The sequence below is a fragment of the Oncorhynchus clarkii genome, unplaced genomic scaffold (genome assembly GCF_045791955.1).
Source record: "Oncorhynchus clarkii lewisi isolate Uvic-CL-2024 unplaced genomic scaffold, UVic_Ocla_1.0 unplaced_contig_5291_pilon_pilon, whole genome shotgun sequence".
NCBI classification, from domain to species: Eukaryota; Metazoa; Chordata; class Actinopteri; order Salmoniformes; family Salmonidae; genus Oncorhynchus; species Oncorhynchus clarkii.
In genome coordinates this window covers 24,032-41,066 of record NW_027261127.1, presented here as the reverse complement: position 1 = coordinate 41,066, position 17,035 = coordinate 24,032, and the positions used below count along the sequence as shown (strand labels likewise).

General features: G+C 39.6%; 1 protein-coding gene across 2 annotated transcripts; it reads left to right on the top strand.

The window, feature by feature from the left end:
- The first annotated feature begins 6,700 nt into the window (after nucleotides 1-6,700).
- LOC139404984 (CCN family member 4-like) lies at nucleotides 6,701-12,702 on the top strand. 2 transcript variants are annotated; one of them, XR_011633859.1, is made up of 6 exons: nucleotides 6,701-6,925; nucleotides 8,216-8,492; nucleotides 9,915-10,166; nucleotides 10,428-10,621; nucleotides 10,978-11,899; nucleotides 11,948-12,702. XR_011633859.1 is itself a non-coding variant. In XM_071147547.1 (5 exons), exons 1-5 carry the CDS (start codon nucleotides 6,878-6,880, stop codon nucleotides 11,281-11,283), a joined length of 1,077 nt encoding a protein of 358 aa, XP_071003648.1. In that variant the 5' UTR covers nucleotides 6,701-6,877; the 3' UTR covers nucleotides 11,284-12,702. The 2 variants fall into 2 exon arrangements, 1 of the variants encoding a protein (XP_071003648.1); XM_071147547.1 differs by having other exon boundaries at nucleotides 10,978-12,702.
- The last annotated feature ends 4,333 nt before the right edge of the window (nucleotides 12,703-17,035 follow it).

Below are 17,035 nucleotides of genomic sequence, written 5' to 3'. Positions count from 1 at the left end.
TAATACAGTATTCCTCTATAACATTTTAGGATTAATACAGTATTCCTCTTGTACCTTTTATAATTAATACAGGATTCCTCTTGAACCTTTTAGGATTAATACAGTATTCCTCTATAACCTTTTATAATTAATACAGTATTCCTCTCTAACATTTTAGGATTAATACAGTATTCCTCTATAACCTTTTAGGATTAATACAGTATTCCTCTTGAACCTTTTAGGATTAATACAGTATTCCTCTAACCTTTTAGGATTAATACAGTATTCCTCTAACATTTTAGGATTAATACAGTATTCCTCTAACCTTTTAGGATTAATACAGTATTCCTCTAACATTTTAGGATTAATACAGTATTCCTCTATAACATTTTAGGATTAATACAGTATTCCTCTATAACATTTTAGGATTAATACAGTATTCCTCTAACATTTTAGGATTAATACAGTATTCCTCTAACATTTTAGGATTAATACAGTATTCCTCTATAACATTTTAGGATTAATACAGTATTCCTCTAACATTTTAGGATTAATACAGTATTCCTCTAACATTTTAGGATTAATACAGTATTCCTCTCTAACATTTTAGGATTAATACAGTATTCTTCTATAACATTTTAGGATTAATACAGTACTCCTCTTGAACCTTTTAGGATTAATACAGTATTCCTCTCTAACCTTTTAGGATTAATACAGTATTCCTCTATAACATTTTAGGAATAATACAGTATTCCTCTTGTACCTTTTATAATTAATACAGTATTCCTCTTGAACCTTTTAGGATTAATACAGTATTCCTCTCTAACCTTTTAGGATTAATACAGTATTCCTCTAACATTTTAGGATTAATACAGTATTCCTCTAACATTTTAGGATTAATACAGTATTCCTCTTGAACCTTTTATAATTAATACAGTATTCCTCTTGAACCTTTTAGGATTAATACAGTATTCCTCTCTAACCTTTTAGGATTAATACAGTATTCCTCTAACATTTTAGGATTAATACAGTATTCCTCTATAACATTTTAGGATTAATACAGTATTCCTCTAACATTTTAGGATTAATACAGTATTCCTCTAACATTTTAGGATTAATACAGTATTCCTCTCTAACATTTTAGGATTAATACAGTATTCCTCTATAACATTTTAGGATTAATACAGTACTCCTCTTGAACCTTTTAGGATTAATACAGTATTCCTCTCTAACCTTTTATAATTAATACAGTATTCCTCTATAACATTTTAGGATTAATACAGTATTCCTCTCTAACATTTTAGGATTAATACAGTATTCCCCTTGAACCTTTTAGGATTAATACAGTATTCCTCTCTAACCTTTTAGGATTAATACAGTATTCCTCTAACATTTTAGGATTAATACAGTATTCCTCTATAACCTTTTATAATTAATACAGTATTCCTCTCTAACATTTTAGGATTAATACAGTATTCCTCTATAACCTTTTAGGATTAATACAGTATTCCTCTTGAACCTTTTAGGATTAATACAGTATTCCTCTAACCTTTTAGGATTAATACAGTATTCCTCTAACATTTTAGGATTAATACAGTATTCCTCTAACCTTTTAGGATTAATACAGTATTCCTCTAACATTTTAGGATTAATACAGTATTCCTCTAACCTTTTAGGATTAATACAGTATTCCTCTAACATTTTAGGATTAATACAGTATTCCTCTATAACCTATTATAATTAATACAGTATTCCTCTCTAACCTTTTAGGATTAATACAGTATTCCTCTAATATTTTAGGATTAATACAGTATTCCTCTCTAACATTTTATAATTAATACAGTATTCCTCTCTAACATTTTAGGATTAATACAGTATTCCTCTATAACCTTTTAGGATTAATACAGTATTCCTCTTGAACCTTTTAGGATTAATACAGTATTCATCTAACCTTTTAGGATTAATACAGTATTCCTCTAACATTTTAGGATTAATACAGTATTCCTCTAACCTTTTAGGATTAATACAGTATTCCTCTAACATTTTAGGATTAATACAGTATTCCTCTAACCTTTTAGGATTAATACAGTATTCCTCTAACATTTTAGGATTAATACAGTATTCCTCTATAACCTTTTATAATTAATACAGTATTCCTCTAACATTTTAGGATTAATACAGTATTCCTCTATAACCTTTTAGGATTAATACAGTATTCCTCTTGAACCTTTTAGGATTAATACAGTATTCCTCTATAACCTTTTAGGATTAATACAGTATTCCTCTAACCTTTTAGGATTAATACAGTATTCCTCTCTAACATTTTAGGATTAATACAGTATTCCTCTATAACCTTTTAGGATTAATACAGTATTCCTCTTGACCCTTTTAGGATTAATACAGTATTCCTCTATAACCTTTTATAATTAATACAGTATCCCTCTCTAACATTTTATAATTAATACAGTATTCCTCTCTAACATTTTATAATTAATACAGTATTCCTCTCTAACATTTTAGGATTAATACAGTATTCCTCTATAACATTTTAGGATTAATACAGTATTCCTCTATAACCTTTTATAATTAATACAGTATTCCTCTCTAACATTTTAGGATTAATACAGTATTCCTCTATAACCTTTTAGGATTAATACAGTATTCCTCTTGAACCTTTTAGGATTAATACAGTATTCCTCTAACCTTTTAGGATTAATACAGTATTCCTCTAACATTTTAGGATCAATACAGTATTCCTCTAACCTTTTAGGATTAATACAGTATTCCTCTATAACATTTTAGGATTAATACAGTATTCCTCTTGTACCTTTTATAATTAATACAGTATTCCTCTTGAACCTTTTAGGATTAATACAGTATTCCTCTCTAACCTTTTAGGATTAATACAGTATTCCTCTAACATTTTAGGATTAATACAGTATTCCTCTAACATTTTAGGATTAATACAGTATTCCTCTTGAACCTTTTATAATTAATACAGTATTCCTCTTGAACCTTTTAGGATTAATACAGTATTCCTCTCTAACCTTTTAGGATTAATACAGTATTCCTCTAACATTTTAGGATTAATACAGTTTTCCTCTATAACATTTTAGGATTAATACAGTATTCCTCTAACATTTTAGGATTAATACAGTATTCCTCTAACATTTTAGGATTAATACAGTATTCCTCTCTAACATTTTAGGATTAATACAGTATTCCTCTATAACATTTTAGGATTAATACAGTACTCCTCTTGAACCTTTTAGGATTAATACAGTATTCCTCTCTAACCTTTTATAATTAATACAGTATTCCTCTATAACATTTTAGGATTAATACAGTATTCCTCTCTAACATTTTAGGATTAATACAGTATTCCCCTTGAACCTTTTAGGATTAATACAGTATTCCTCTCTAACCTTTTAGGATTAATACAGTATTCCTCTAACATTTTAGGATTAATACAGTATTCCTCTATAACCTTTTATAATTAATACAGTATTCCTCTCTAACATTTTAGGATTAATACAGTATTCCTCTATAACCTTTTAGGATTAATACAGTATTCCTCTTGAACCTTTTAGGATTAATACAGTATTCCTCTAACCTTTTAGGATTAATACAGTATTCCTCTAACATTTTAGGATTAATACAGTATTCCTCTAACCTTTTAGGATTAATACAGTATTCCTCTAACATTTTAGGATTAATACAGTATTCCTCTATAACATTTTAGGATTAATACAGTATTCCTCTATAACATTTTAGGATTAATACAGTATTCCTCTAACATTTTAGGATTAATACAGTATTCCTCTAACATTTTAGGATTAATACAGTATTCCTCTATAACATTTTAGGATTAATACAGTATTCCTCTAACATTTTAGGATTAATACAGTATTCCTCTAACATTTTAGGATTAATACAGTATTCCTCTCTAACATTTTAGGATTAATACAGTATTCCTCTATAACATTTTAGGATTAATACAGTATTCCTCTTGAACCTTTTAGGATTAATACAGTATTCCTCTATAACATTTTAGGATTAATACAGTACTCCTCTTGAACCTTTTAGGATTAATACAGTATTCCTCTCTAACCTTTTAGGATTAATACAGTATTCCTCTATAACATTTTAGGATTAATACAGTATTCCTCTTGTACCTTTTATAATTAATACAGTATTCCTCTTGAACCTTTTAGGATTAATACAGTATTCCTCTCTAACCTTTTAGGATTAATACAGTATTCCTCTAACATTTTAGGATTAATACAGTATTCCTCTAACATTTTAGGATTAATACAGTATTCCTCTTGAACCTTTTAGGATTAATACAGTATTCCTCTCTAACCTTTTAGGATTAATACAGTATTCCTCTAACATTTTAGGATTAATACAGTATTCCTCTATAACATTTTAGGATTAATACAGTATTCCTCTAACATTTTAGGATTAATACAGTATTCCTCTAACCTTTTAGGATTAATACAGTATTCCTCTAACATTTTAGGATTAATACAGTATTCCTCTAACCTTTTAGGATTAATACAGTATTCCTCTAACATTTTAGGATTAATACAGTATTCCTCTATAATTAATACAGTATTCCTATAACCTATTATAATTAATACAGTATTCCTCTCTAACCTTTTAGGATTAATACAGTATTCCCCTTGAACCTTTTAGGATTAATACAGTATTCCTCTCTAACCTTTTAGGATTAATACAGTATTCCTCTAATATTTTAGGATTAATACAGTATTCCTCTATAACCTTTTATAATTAATACAGTATTCCTCTCTAACATTTTAGGATTAATACAGTATTCCTCTATAACCTTTTAGGATTAATACAGTATTCCTCTTGAACCTTTTAGGATTAATACAGTATTCATCTAACCTTTTAGGATTAATACAGTATTTCTCTAACATTTTAGGATTAATACAGTATTCCTCTAACCTTTTAGGATTAATACAGTATTCCTCTAACATTTTAGGATTTATACAGTATTCCTCTAACCTTTTAGGATTAATACAGTATTCCTCTAACCTTTTAGGATTAATACAGTATTCCTCTAACATTTTAGGATTAATACAGTATTCCTCTAACCTTTTAGGATTAATACAGTATTCCTCTAACATTTTAGGATTAATACAGTATTCCTCTATAACCTTTTATAATTAATACAGTATTCCTCTAACATTTTAGGATTAATACAGTATTCCTCTATAACCTTTTAGGATTAATACAGTATTCCTCTTGAACCTTTTAGGATTAATACAGTATTCCTCTATAACCTTTTAGGATTAATACAGTATTCCTCTAACCTTTTAGGATTAATACAGTATTCCTCTCTAACATTTTAGGATTAATACAGTATTCCTCTATAACCTTTTAGGATTAATACAGTATTCATCTTGAACCTTTTAGGATTAATACAGTATTCCTCTATAACCTTTTATAATTAATACAGTATTCCTCTCTAACATTTTATAATTAATACAGTATTCCTCTCTAACATTTTATAATTAATACAGTATTCCTCTCTAACATTTTAGGATTAATACAGTATTCCTCTCTAACCTTTTAGGATTAATACAGTATTCCTCTATAACATTTTAGGATTAATACAGTATTCCTCTCTAACATTTTAGGATTAATAAAGTATTCCTCTATAACATTTTAGGATTAATACAGTATTCCTCTATAACATTTTAGGATTAATACAGTATTCCTCTATAACATTTTAGGATTAATACAGTATTCCTCTATAACATTTTAGGATTAATACAGTATTCCCCTTGAACCTTTTCTAAATTTTTAGCTCTGGTCCAGGGGCCTGTGTGGCTTGTTAACCCTGAACGCTGAGCCTCTTTGAGAGTACCAGAGCCCCCCATATCCAAGACTGGAAATAAATAACAATGATTTTTTTAAAACCTTTATTTAACTAGGCAAGTCAGTTAAGAACAAATTCTTATTTTCAATGACGGCCTAGGAACAGTGGGTTAACTGCCTGTTCAGAACGACAGATTTGTACCTTGTCAGCTCGGGGGTTTGAACTTGCAACCTTCCGGTTACAAGACCAACGCTCTAACCACTAGGCTACCCTGCCGCATCAAAATGTATATTCCTAAACAAACACAGTAGTCCCTGTCCAAAGTATAACTTTGTTTACCCAGTGCTGTACTGTACATGTTAAAGAAATGAAAGCCAGTGTGTGGTTTAGTTAAATCCTATCCTGTGCTTTTATCCCTTTGCAGCGTTCAATTCAACATCTCATTGAAAACCCAACAACGATGGTTCACCAAGTATTTCAGCATCTGCTTGTAGAAGTGACTGTTTGAGTGAAGTTTATATTTACCTTTGACTGGGATTATTAAAAGCACATATTTTATGTGCAAGGTTATTCTTCAAGTTTATGTGTGAGTTAAATTGGGGTTTTGGACATTTTATTGGACTATGAAATGAATTTATCAGGCAGGCGGGCAGGCGGGCGGGCGATTGGTTTGAATTTGTTTAAAATTGTTTTTATTAATAAATCAACATACAGAGAAGCTTTAAGGAAGATGATGTTATGTTGTATCAACTATTTATTTTTATTGGTCAGCCCAAGCTTTCTAAAAATATGTTTTTGTGTGTGTGTGGAGGAGGGAGAGGTGGGGACTGGAGAAAAGGACGGGATTAAAACCACCAAAGCAAAACTCCAGGGTTTGTCCCGAAATGTGACGTCAGACAGAAGGACTCACTTGTAGCGAGCGTTGACCGGCGCTGGCTGTCATTTGCACCGCGCCGTTTTGCAACAATCTTAGCTCGTGGAATAAATTCTCTTTTTTTTTTTACAAGAATCTCATTCTGGGTTCAATGAAGTTGATATTGGAATCTCGTAATGAGGTGGCTTCTGCCGTGGATTCTAATAGTAGCCAGCACTCATCAGGTAACATTAATTATTTGATTTAATTCTAACGTTCATACTAACTTTTGATTTATTTTATCTATGGTTTTCAAGATTACAGGTTATGGATTACAGATCATAAGAATATGAGACATATAAATGATCGCAGGTTGTGCACATCTATCCAGATTAGATTATTTAATTGCGTAATAACACACAGAGACTTTTTGCGCGCGGTGCCAATTACCCATTATTGGTTTCGCATTGACACTGGCTATAATCGTGTTGTCAATGTTAATCATACAATAGACCTACTCAGAATCTGTCTCTGTGCTAGCGCTGAAACCTAGACAGTCATGAAACGCTAAGATTGGCCACTCCTCTACTCTCTCCTCCACTCTCTCTTTCCTCTACTCTCTCCTCCACTCTCTCTCATTTTAGCTCAGCTAATGACAGGTCAGGTACTACCTCAGTACTGTCTCTGACTAATATAGTTTGAAGTGTGTTATTTGGTAGGTGTGGTTAAATGACCCTGGCCTGAAAGTGATTTATTTCTGTCAGTCACTAGTCCCATGGATTACTTTATAAGGGGAAACCAAACCACTAGATCCAATTTGGTATTTGTGTCCATGGGGCTGACTGAACTAGATTGAATTCAATAAATGTAAAGACTAAGGAAGAACAAACGGGTATGTTTTGCATGTGATCCCTACCCTACATTGATCTTCAGTCTACAATACTGCAGCCTCATACACAACGTTATCTTAATCTTTAGGTTGGTGGTGGAACTCCTGGCCTTAGTTTGGAAATGTGTCAGAGTGTTTCCCTCTGGAATCAAACATATTTCCACCTGCTGTGGTCTGATGTCTTGTACTACTGTTAAAAATGTTCCTGGAAGAACGACTTCCTTCCACAACAAATTTGGGGTGAATGCAACTACAGGCCCCATTCCAATGTAACCCCTGTCTACTGTATCACTATACTGGCTGGGTGACCCCATAACCCCTGTCTACTATATCACTATACTGTCTGGGTGACCCCATAACCCCTGTCTACTGTATCACTATACTGGCTGGGTGACCCCATAACCCCTGTCTACTATATCACTATACTGGCTGGGTGACCCCATAACCCCTGTCTACTATACTGGCTATGTGAGGAGGGGATGTTAGTTGGTGCACATGACCAATGACATAGGTAGTGATGATGAACCTGGAGCTGCTGCTGGTCTCCATTCTGTGGGTTTTCAGGAATAGCACAACATGACATGCTAAAGACCAACCCACCAGTATGACCCAGTATTTCATAAATGTTGTTCTGTCCATCCTACAGGTCTTTTCCCAACATTCCACAGCCATGCCTCCCTTGACGGCGACCATAGAGCTGTATAACCGTACAGCGTACTGCAAATGGCCGTGCAAGTGTGCCAAGAGCGCCCCCCTGTGTCCGCCAGGGGTCAGTGTGCTGATGGACGGCTGTGACTGCTGTAAGGCCTGTTCCAAACAGGTGGGGGAGACCTGCAACGAGGCAGACGTCTGTGACTACCATAAGGGACTGTACTGTGACTACAGCGTGGACAAGCCGAGGTACGAAAAAGGAGTATGTGCCTGTAAGTGTCAGATAACTTTCCTCTTTGAGTTGTATCGTTGTATCATCTCCATCTGTACTGTGAAGTCAGATAACTTTCCTCTTTGAGTTGTATCGTTGTACCATCTCCATCTGTGCTGTGAAGTCAGATAACTTTCCTCTTTGAGTTGTATCGTTGTATCATCTCCATCTGTGCTGTGAAGTCAGATAACTTTCCTCTTTGAGTTGTATCGTTGTATCATCTCCATCTGTGCTGTGAAGTCAGATAACTTTCCTCTTTGAGTTGTATCGTTGTATCATCTCCATCTGTGCTGTGAAGTCAGATAACTTTCCTCTTTGAGTTGTATCGTTGTATCATCTCCATCTGTGCTGTGAAGTCAGATAACTTTCCTCTTTGAGTTGTATCGTTGTATCATCTCCATCTGTGCTGTGAAGTCAGATAACTTTCCTCTTTGAGTTGTATCGTTGTATCATCTCCATCTGTGCTGTGAAGTCAGATAACTTTCCTCTTTGAGTTGTATCGTTGTATCATCTCCATCTGTGCTGTGAAGTCAGATAACTTTCCTCTTTGAGTTGTATCGTTGTATCATCTCCATCTGTGCTGTGAAGTCAGATAACTTTCCTCTTTGAGTTGTATCGTTGTATCATCTCCATCTGTGCTGTGAAGTCAGATAACTTTCCTCTTTGAGTTGTATCGTTGTATCATCTCCATCTGTGCTGTGAAGTCAGATAACTTTCCTCTTTGAGTTGTATCGTTGTATCATCTCCATCTGTGCTGTGAAGTCAGATAACTTTCCTCTTTGAGTTGTATCGTTGTATCATCTCCATCTGTGCTGTGAAGTCAGATAACTTTCCTCTTTGAGTTGTATCGTTGTATCATCTCCATCTGTGCTGTGAAGTCAGATAACTTTCCTCTTTGAGTTGTATCGTTGTATCATCTCCATCTGTGCTGTGAAGTCAGATAACTTTCCTCTTTGAGTTGTATCGTTGTATCATCTCCATCTGTGCTGTGAAGTCAGATAACTTTCCTCTTTGAGTTGTATCGTTGTACCATCTCCATCTGTGCTGTGAAGTCAGATAACTTTCCTCTTTGAGTTGTATCGTTGTATCATCTCCATCTGTGCTGTGAAGTCAGATAACTTTCCTCTTTGAGTTGTGTCGTTGTACCATCTCCATCTGTGCTGTGAAGTCCGTTTGTAAATATAGAGACAGTAATGAGAAGGGACGTTGTTTTGATTCGACAACTGAATTGATGCATGTATTTCGTCGTGTGCCACAGTGCATTGACACACGGGTCTCTCTTGAGGAAGGCGTTTAGAGCTGGAATGCCGACATTGAACAGTCTCAACTATAACGCGTTTCTTGTTTTCCTATGTATACCTATAGGGGATGTACTTTACTGTGTAGCGCTGACTCTTATTATTTTACATGATCTATCAAACAGACATGGTGGGCACAGGCTGCGAGTACGACGGAGTGATCTACCGCAACGGTCAGAGCTTCCAACCCAGCTGTAAGTATCGCTGTCTGTGTGTAAACGGCGCCATCGGTTGTGTGCCGCTCTGCACAGACTCCCAACCGCCCCGGGTGTGGTGCCAGACGCCCAGGCGGGTTAAGCTGCCGGGCCGATGCTGTGAGCAGTGGATCTGTGACGAGCCCAGGAAGACGCGCAAGGCAGACGGAGATGCGGAGATAGGTACACTACTACATTCTATGGAATGCATCTCAAATGGTACCCTATGTCCTATGTAGTGCACCACTTTTGACCAGAGCACTATGGGGCCCATTGGTTTCCCAGAAAACCAGTTTGGAAGATTTCTGAAATCAGGAAGGAATAAGCAGGGAATCCAGGAATCTTCCAACCAGGATTTCTGGAAAACCTGGGTGTTTTTGGGGGGGGAAGTTACTGGAATTTGGCATCCCTAATCAGGAGTCTGTTCCTCTGTTGACATGGCAGTGCGTGCCAGCCACAATGAGGTCTGGCTTAAGAACTGCATTACCCAGACAACCTCCTGGTCCCCGTGTTCCAAGACCTGTGGACGTGGCCTGTCCCTGAGGATCTCCAACGCCAACGACCAGTGTGAGTTGATCAAGGAGTCGCGCCTCTGCAACATCCGGCCCTGTGACGTGGACATCACCAAGCACATCAAGGTGAGAACATCTGTCGTGGCTTGTGCCCTAAATGGCACCATATTCCCTATAAAGTGTACTACCCATAGGGCTCTGGTCAAAAGTACTGCACTCTATAGGGAATAGGTTGGTCCCTGGTCAAAAGTAGTACACTTTATAGACACACACAATATCTCTCACTTTTGCTTTCAATGAAACCAGGCCCAACTTCATCAACTCATGTATTGTGCACATGAACATGGTTTTAAAGGCATATGGGTGACATATGTTTTCTCAATACAGTTGAACATCATTTTGACAGTGTAACGGTATCCTGACTCCATATGTCAACCACTCAAGTGTTGATTCTGACCCATGTTGACCTATGAACCCCTCAGCCAGGGAAGAAGTGTCTGAACATTTACAGGGAGGAGCAGAGCCAGAACTTCACCATCTCAGGCTGCAACAGCAAGAAGCCCTACCGTCCAAAATACTGTGGTGTCTGCGTGGCCACAGACGATCGCTGCTGCATCCCTTACAAGTCCAGGACTATCGAGGTGGAGTTCGAGTGTCCCAACGGAGCCACTCTGACATGGCAGGTGATGTGGATCAACGCCTGCTTCTGTAACCTCAGCTGCAGGAACCCCAACGACATCTTCTCTGAGCTGGAGCACTACTACGACCACAATGAGGTCATCAACTGACAACTGAGCAGCCTTGTCCGAGCCTGAACGTACGGCCCACAGGGCAGGAGACCATCTCCTGTTTCTGTAGCATGAGGTAGTTTAGTGTACAAGCACAACCCCTGGGTAAGACGCTAGTCTACCGCGGGGCCTTTTACCCAAATTCATCTCCTTAATAATGCTGAATGCCAAGCGTTTTTAGAGTCTTTGGTATGATTCCACTGGGGAGAACTGAGCAGAGGACAGGTTCATTTAGGTTATTATTGACTCCAAGCTTTACATTCCTTGGAATAAAGGGATTGATGATTTGTTGGTTAGTTGAATTAGATGTTCAAGTACCAGGCTGGAACAAAGCCTGCACACCACTAAGGTCCCCAGGAGTAGGATTGAAGAACATTGCAGTTGAACCCTGCCCAAACTCTTCATTATGATCTTGATAAAAAAAACAAAAACAATTATACACAGGGTTTATCAATTATTTAACCTCCATTCAATGAAAGGAAAAGGGATGTAGGTGTTTTTCAATCTAAATATACACTGAGTGTACAAAACATTAAGTACACCTTCCTAATATTGAGTTGCACCCCCTTTTTGCCCTCAGAACATTCTCAATTTGCCAGAGAATGGACTCTACAAGGTGTCCAAAGTGTTCCACAGGGATGCTGGCCCATGTTGACTCTACAAGGTGTCCAAAGTGTTCCACAGGGATGCTGGCCCATGTTGACTCCAATACTTCCCACAGTTGTGTCAAATTGACTGGATGTCCTTTAAGTGGTGGACCATTCTTGATACACACAGGAAACTGTTGTGTGAAAAACCCAGCAGCGTTGCAGTTCTTGATACAAACCGGTGCTCCTGGCACCTACTACCATACCCTGTTCAAAGGCACTGACATCTTTTGTCTTACCCATTCACCATAAGAATGGCACACATACACAATCCATGTCTCAAGACTTAAAAATCCTTCTTTAACCCGTCTCCTCCCCTTCATCTACACTGATTGAAGTGGATTTAACAAAGTGACATCAATAAGGGATCATAGCTTTCACCTGGGTTCACCTGGTCAGTCTGTCATGGAATGTTTTGTACACTCAGTATATTAGCGGAAGTTGATAATGTATTTGTGATGATACCATAGTAGGACACAGGGGTCCAACCTATTGTAATTATGCATCATATTCATATGGGGATAATCTTCTACCAAGTTAGGGCATTAACCACTCGAGTGGTGATCCTGTTGTGTACTCTTCTGTTTCCCTCTTTTTGTGTCATGTCATTAAGCTTACTGTGTATGTGTACTGTTGTGCTCAAAACATTTAGTCAAGTATTTTGTAGTTTACTGCAAAGTGTACAGTATATCAGACAAGATTCTCTCACATTTTCTCAGTTTTGCATTGATTTCCATTGACTCTTAGTGAACAATAATAGTGTTTGTCTCAATGTCTGCATTGTCAAGGCAGTTGTTATTTGAGCTCTACAAGGTTAAAAGTGTATAAACTTTTTATTGATTGAAATTTGATTGAGATCACCTCAATAAGTGTTGTCATTTATTTCATTGGTCAATACTCTAGTAAACCATGTATCATATCCATGTCATCATAAACAACAAACAAACTCATCCAGGAAGTCACATTTGATTGGTTAGTATTAAGATTTGGGTCGTGACAAATCTTTTCAAATAAATTTTGTAAAAATTATTTCGTCATAATTTTTTGCTATTTCTTTGATACAAAGTGGTACTATGCATACATGCATTTCTATATCATTTAAATCTTAATATAATCCGTTTTTCATCATTTGAAAGATTTGACCAAACATTAATACTTCTTATTTAAGCGTCTTCCTAGGATCACTGATAGCTACAGTCTTTATGTATTACAGACGTCTCATGTTATAAAAATAAATAAAATAGGGAGTCGTCAATTTGATCCATCACATATAAAAAGCCAGACAATAGACACAGATGGCTTTAACACCACAACTGTCTTGTCTTACATGTTACTGGTGGAAAATCCCCCCGGCATTGTTACATTCTAACATATCAGAGATACTATTTCCACAGAGGAACAACCATACAGATTACACATCACCCAAATGACGTACAGTATGACAACCGTTGGGTATAAACTCTTATTACCCACAATGCAGTGAGAACAGAGCATAGGTAGAGGACAGTCTATCATAGCCGTATGTTGTGGTTTATTGTCAGCAGCAACACAGGCAGTAGGGTAGACAGGACAGAACATGGGTTATGAGGTTTGTTGTCAGCAGCAACACAGGCAGTAGGGTAGACAGGACAGGGGTTATGAGGTTTGTTGTCAGCAGCAACACAGGCAGTAGGGACAGGACAGGGGTTATGGGGTTTGTTGTCAGCAGCAACACAGGCAGTAGGGTAGACAGGACAGGGGTTATGAGGTTTATTGTCAGCAGCAACACGGGCAGTAGGGTAGACAGGACAGGGGTTATGGGGTTTGTTGTCAGCAGCAACACAGGCAGTAGGGACAGGACAGGGGTTATGGGGTTTGTTGTCAGCAGCAACACAGGCAGTAGGGTAGACAGGACAGGGGTTATGAGGTTTGTTGTCAGCAGCAACACAGGCAGTAGGGTAGACAGGACAGGGGTTATGAGGTTTGTTGTCAGCAGCAACACAGGCAGTAGGGTAGACAGGACAGGGGTTATGAGGTTTGTTGTCAGCAGCAACACAGGCAGTAGGGTAGACAGGACAGGGGTTATGAGGTTTGTTGTCAGCAGCAACACAGGCAGTAGGGTAGACAGGACAGGGGTTATGAGGTTTATTGTCAGCAGCAACACGGGCAGTAGGGTAGACAGGACAGGGGTTATGGGGTTTGTTGTCAGCAGCAACACAGGCAGTAGGGACAGGACAGGGGTTATGAGGTTTATTGTCAGCAGCAACACGGGCAGTAGGGTAGACAGGACAGGGGTTATGGGGTTTGTTGTCAGCAGCAACACAGGCAGTAGGGTAGACAGGACAGGGGTTATGAGGTTTATTGTCAGCAGCAACACGGGCAGTAGGGTAGACAGGACAGGGGTTATGGGGTTTGTTGTCAGCAGCAACACAGGCAGTAGGGACAGGACAGGGGTTATGGGGTTTGTTGTCAGCAGCAACACAGGCAGCAGGGTAGACAGGACAGGGGTTATGAGGTTTGTTGTCAGCAGCAACACAGGCAGTAGGGTAGACAGGACAGGGGTTATGAGGTTTGTTGTCAGCAGCAACACAGGCAGTAGGGTAGACAGGACAGAACATGGGTTATGAGGTTTGTTGTCAGCAGCAACACAGGCAGTAGGGTAGACAGGACAGGGGTTATGAGGTTTGTTGTCAGCAGCAACACAGGCAGTAGGGACAGGACAGGGGTTATGGGGTTTGTTGTCAGCAGCAACACAGGCAGTAGGGTAGACAGGACAGGGGTTATGAGGTTTATTGTCAGCAGCAACACGGGCAGTAGGGTAGACAGGACAGGGGTTATGGGGTTTGTTGTCAGCAGCAACACAGGCAGTAGGGACAGGACAGGGGTTATGGGGTTTGTTGTCAGCAGCAACACAGGCAGTAGGGTAGACAGGACAGGGGTTATGAGGTTTGTTGTCAGCAGCAACACAGGCAGTAGGGTAGACAGGACAGGGGTTATGAGGTTTGTTGTCAGCAGCAACACAGGCAGTAGGGTAGACAGGACAGGGGTTATGAGGTTTGTTGTCAGCAGCAACACAGGCAGTAGGGTAGACAGGACAGGGGTTATGAGGTTTGTTGTCAGCAGCAACACAGGCAGTAGGGTAGACAGGACAGGGGTTATGAGGTTTATTGTCAGCAGCAACACGGGCAGTAGGGTAGACAGGACAGGGGTTATGGGGTTTGTTGTCAGCAGCAACACAGGCAGTAGGGACAGGACAGGGGTTATGAGGTTTATTGTCAGCAGCAACACGGGCAGTAGGGTAGACAGGACAGGGGTTATGGGGTTTGTTGTCAGCAGCAACACAGGCAGTAGGGTAGACAGGACAGGGGTTATGAGGTTTATTGTCAGCAGCAACACGGGCAGTAGGGTAGACAGGACAGGGGTTATGGGGTTTGTTGTCAGCAGCAACACAGGCAGTAGGGACAGGACAGGGGTTATGGGGTTTGTTGTCAGCAGCAACACAGGCAGCAGGGTAGACAGGACAGGGGTTATGAGGTTTGTTGTCAGCAGCAACACAGGCAGTAGGGTAGACAGGACAGGGGTTATGAGGTTTGTTGTCAGCAGCAACACAGGCAGTAGGGTAGACAGGACAGGGGTTATGAGGTTTGTTGTCAGCAGCAACACAGGCAGTAGGGACAGGACAGGGGTTATGGGGTTTGTTGTCAGCAGCAACACAGGCAGTAGGGTAGACAGGACAGGGGTTATGAGGTTTGTTGTCAGCAGCAACACAGGCAGTAGGGACAGGACAGGGGTTATGGGGTTTGTTGTCAGCAGCAACACAGGCAGCAGGGTAGACAGGACAGGGGTTATGAGGTTTGTTGTCAGCAGCAACACAGGCAGTAGGGTAGACAGGACAGGGGTTATGAGGTTTGTTGTCAGCAGCAGCACAGGCAGTAGGGTAGACAGGACAGAACATGGGTTATGAGGTTTGTTGTCAGCAGCAACACAGGCAGTAGGGTAGACAGGACAGGGGTTATGAGGTTTGTTGTCAGCAGCAACACAGGCAGTAGGGACAGGACAGGGGTTATGGGGTTTGTTGTCAGCAGCAACACAGGCAGTAGGGTAGACAGGACAGGGGTTATGAGGTTTATTGTCAGCAGCAACACGGGCAGTAGGGTAGACAGGACAGGGGTTATGGGGTTTGTTGTCAGCAGCAACACAGGCAGTAGGGACAGGACAGGGGTTATGGGGTTTGTTGTCAGCAGCAACACAGGCAGTAGGGTAGACAGGACAGGGGTTATGAGGTTTGTTGTCAGCAGCAACACAGGCAGTAGGGTAGACAGGACAGGGGTTATGAGGTTTGTTGTCAGCAGCAACACAGGCAGTAGGGTAGACAGGACAGGGGTTATGAGGTTTGTTGTCAGCAGCAACACAGGCAGTAGGGTAGACAGGACAGGGGTTATGAGGATTGTTGTCAGCAGCAACACAGGCAGTAGGGTAGACAGGACAGGGGTTATGAGGTTTATTGTCAGCAGCAACACGGGCAGTAGGGTAGACAGGACAGGGGTTATGGGGTTTGTTGTCAGCAGCAACACAGGCAGTAGGGACAGGACAGGGGTTATGAGGTTTATTGTCAGCAGCAACACGGGCAGTAGGGTAGACAGGACAGGGGTTATGGGGTTTGTTGTCAGCAGCAACACAGGCAGTAGGGTAGACAGGACAGGGGTTATGAGGTTTATTGTCAGCAGCAACACGGGCAGTAGGGTAGACAGGACAGGGGTTATGGGGTTTGTTGTCAGCAGCAACACAGGCAGTAGGGACAGGACAGGGGTTATGGGGTTTGTTGTCAGCAGCAACACAGGCAGCAGGGTAGACAGGACAGGGGTTATGAGGTTTGTTGTCAGCAGCAACACAGGCAGTAGGGTAGACAGGACAGGGGTTATGAGGTTTGTTGTCAGCAGCAACACAGGCAGTAGGGTAGACAGGACAGGGGTTATGAGGTTTGTTGTCAGCAGCAACACAGGCAGTAGGGACAGGACAGGGGTTATGGGGTTTGTTGTCAGCAGCAACACAGGCAGTAGGGTAGACAGGACAGGGGTTATGAGGTTTGTTGTCAGCAGCAACACAGGCAGTAGGGACAGGACAGG

Coding starts and splice junctions, on each gene's coding strand:
- LOC139404984 (XM_071147547.1), top strand. CDS start 6,878: ATGAGGTGGCTTCTGCCGTGGATTCTAATAGTAGCCAGCACTCATCAG. Junction 6,926..8,215: donor TAGTAGCCAGCACTCATCAG/GTAACATTAATT, acceptor TCCATCCTACAG/GTCTTTTCCCAACATTCCAC. Junction 10,622..10,977: donor ACATCACCAAGCACATCAAG/GTGAGAACATCT, acceptor TGAACCCCTCAG/CCAGGGAAGAAGTGTCTGAA.